Genomic DNA, 2,723 nt, shown 5'->3' with positions numbered 1-2,723 from the left:
ACAATATATCAATTTCATAATTGAATAATAAAATTTTCGTATGTTTTTTCTTTAGATTATTTCACAAAAGAAATCAAATTGGATATAATAACGGTAAGTAATTAATTATATACTATAATAATTTTTAATATTAAAATTCTAACCTAATTTTCTTAATTTATGTCTACAGAATATATTTCAAAGGAAAATGATTTGATTTTTTATTCCTTCTATTTTGTTTAACCGAATTGCAAATAAATTTTAAATCTTCTTGCATTACTTAGAATCTTATTCGAATTTGTTTTTTTTTAATTTTATTCTTATTTAAATTTACGTATTGCTGCTGATGATCGTCACCTTACCAGAATTAGCAGAATTAGGTATAATTTTTGGCGGAATTAAAAATGTCATGAAACCTTGCCCGTTAATATTTGCTAATGAAAATCACCTGCAGTGAGATTTAGCAATGCTGCAGCACGAACAATTATTCTCTTTTTTATCATAAAAAAATTCCTGAATGAGACTTTATTTATATGAAATTGCAATGGTTTATTAAATAATATAATTTCCCATATAAATTTCAATCATCAATATTATACTTTGTGTTAGAGTTTGAAATGAACCTTAACTGGTTAATATTAAAGATACTTTAGAATTTTTTTTGGCTGCAAATTGTGCCGATTTTTTATTTTACTTGCAAATTTAGTTGTGAAGACTATATTTCATTAATATTGTTATTACAGTAACTGTTAATAAATAGGAAAAATTCAGTCTTAAAACTTCGAGTTTGGGAACATGTGGTACAATTGACCGATCTTGAAGATTCCTCAACCGGTTAACCGTTAATCGGTTAATTAGCCAGTTCCAACCTTTGTGTAATTTTAACCAAAAGTGATCGATTTATTATAAATAAATAAATATAAATATATAATATAATGGCATCTTTAAATATTAAAATATCAATCAATTTTCATAATTTGAAATACTTCATATTCTTCAACAAAAAATTGACAATTAGATTCTCTAATTGGTTTGTTATAACATCTAGTATGATAATATGCACTCTTATCATAACAATTGTCTCCACACAATTTAAGATCGCAACCAGCACCGAATGATGGACCGTAATTCATGCAATTAAATATAGCACAATCTTCAAGATCTTCTGATATTCGACTTAAAATACAATTTTTAATATTTTCCTTATTCTTAAAAGAGAATATAAAACTATCTTTAGTGGAACCAAATCCACTATCAGATTTCCATATGATTGGATTATATCCTCCAAGGATTTCGTTGCTATCTTTCACTTTAATAATTGTTATGGTATGAGATTGATTATCACAAATCTCATGAAATTTATTAGGCGAAAACCCATCATGAGATCCACGAAGAATCAAATTGAATTCATATGAACTTTTCATCTCGTCAGTAATTTCTAATCTATCAATCCATTTCGATATTAATTCGGTATGCTGTATCGTAATTATTCTTGAGTCAATACTTTTTGAATTATTCAAATTTTCAATTGATTGGTTTTTAGGATTCAAAAAATGTTTAATCAAATCTTCACGTAACTCCTTGGGTATTAATTTTTTATATGGATATACATTATCCAAAAACTCTTCAGAATTTAAATTATTAAATTTGATAGAAGAAATAAGACGTTGTAAAGTATTTTTTAAGGTAATAAAATCATCTTTTGAATAATTAGAAGGATCTGAAGGAAGTTCCGGATTTTGAGCAATGCCCCATTTAAGTATATGTTCCCAAATTTGAATAACATCCATTTGAATATTATCGTGTTGAATAAGTGAAATCAGACATTCTTCTGAAATTGAATTGAAATCGTTTGAATTAAAAATTTTTTCTGGTTCTTTAGATATTAATTCTCTACAAAAATGTTGTAATTTTGAGAAAGAATCATTCTCAAAACTTGTCTTATATATCAAACTACAATTTTGTTCCATCCAACTTTCTTTGTTTTCAATTAAAAATGATTGTAAATGAATGATTAATTCTTGAAAATCGAGTTCGCTTGAAGCGACCAAAATTTTAATTATATCCGTAGTATCATATTCCTCTAAAGAAAGTCTTCCTCCATATATATATCTAAATGAAAATAATTAAATATTTTTTTTTAAAAAAAAAAAGAAAACAAGAAAAATCGTTAACTGAAATTTTTCACCTTAAGATCATTTGAAAAATTTCCGGTGAAATATTTGGTAATTTAATATGCGTCAAACTTCCATCATTTTTATTTTTATTAGCTCTAGTTGATAAAATTCTTCGCAAATAAGAAGAACGATAATTTAAAATAACCATATGAGCTCGAAAAATTTTTACGTAAGGGTCATTACCAACTTCAATAGTTGTATCATAAAATTCATTATCTTCTAAAGTTTCTAGTAAATTTTTAGATAATTTTGGTAAAAATTTTTTATCATACATTATAATCGAATTTCGTTCAAAGAATGAAAAAAAAAATGGTAATTCTGCTAAATGGCTAACCTTATATATTCTGTTATTCGGTTCGGGAGGTCTCGGTCCGAGAAACACCGAAGCACCTGACTAAAAATGATCACGTGTTTATATGGCACAGGCACAATTTTGGATTAGATCATATCGTTATTCTGTTACTTATAGACTTCAATACCAATATTATACAAAACCTAGATATTAAATTTATGGTCGTGTATTAAAATTCTCCATTTACCATATAGTACCCCTATGATACAATATTA

General features: G+C 26.0%; 1 protein-coding gene across 1 annotated transcript; it reads right to left on the bottom strand.

The window, feature by feature from the left end:
- Window positions 1-938: 938 nt before the first annotated feature.
- On the bottom strand, window positions 939-2,430 carry OCT59_001202 (uncharacterized protein; the record flags this gene model as incomplete). Its single annotated transcript, XM_066139387.1, has 2 exons — window positions 939-2,091; window positions 2,168-2,430. The coding sequence occupies 2 exons, from the start codon at window positions 2,428-2,430 to the stop codon at window positions 939-941; spliced, it is 1,416 nt and encodes a 471-aa protein (XP_065988795.1).
- Between the last annotated feature and the right edge of the window lie 293 nt (window positions 2,431-2,723).

The sequence above is a fragment of the Rhizophagus irregularis genome, chromosome 1 (assembly GCF_026210795.1).
Source record: "Rhizophagus irregularis chromosome 1, complete sequence".
NCBI classification, from domain to species: Eukaryota; Fungi; Glomeromycota; class Glomeromycetes; order Glomerales; family Glomeraceae; genus Rhizophagus; species Rhizophagus irregularis.
This window is presented reverse-complemented; position numbering and strand designations above follow the sequence as displayed.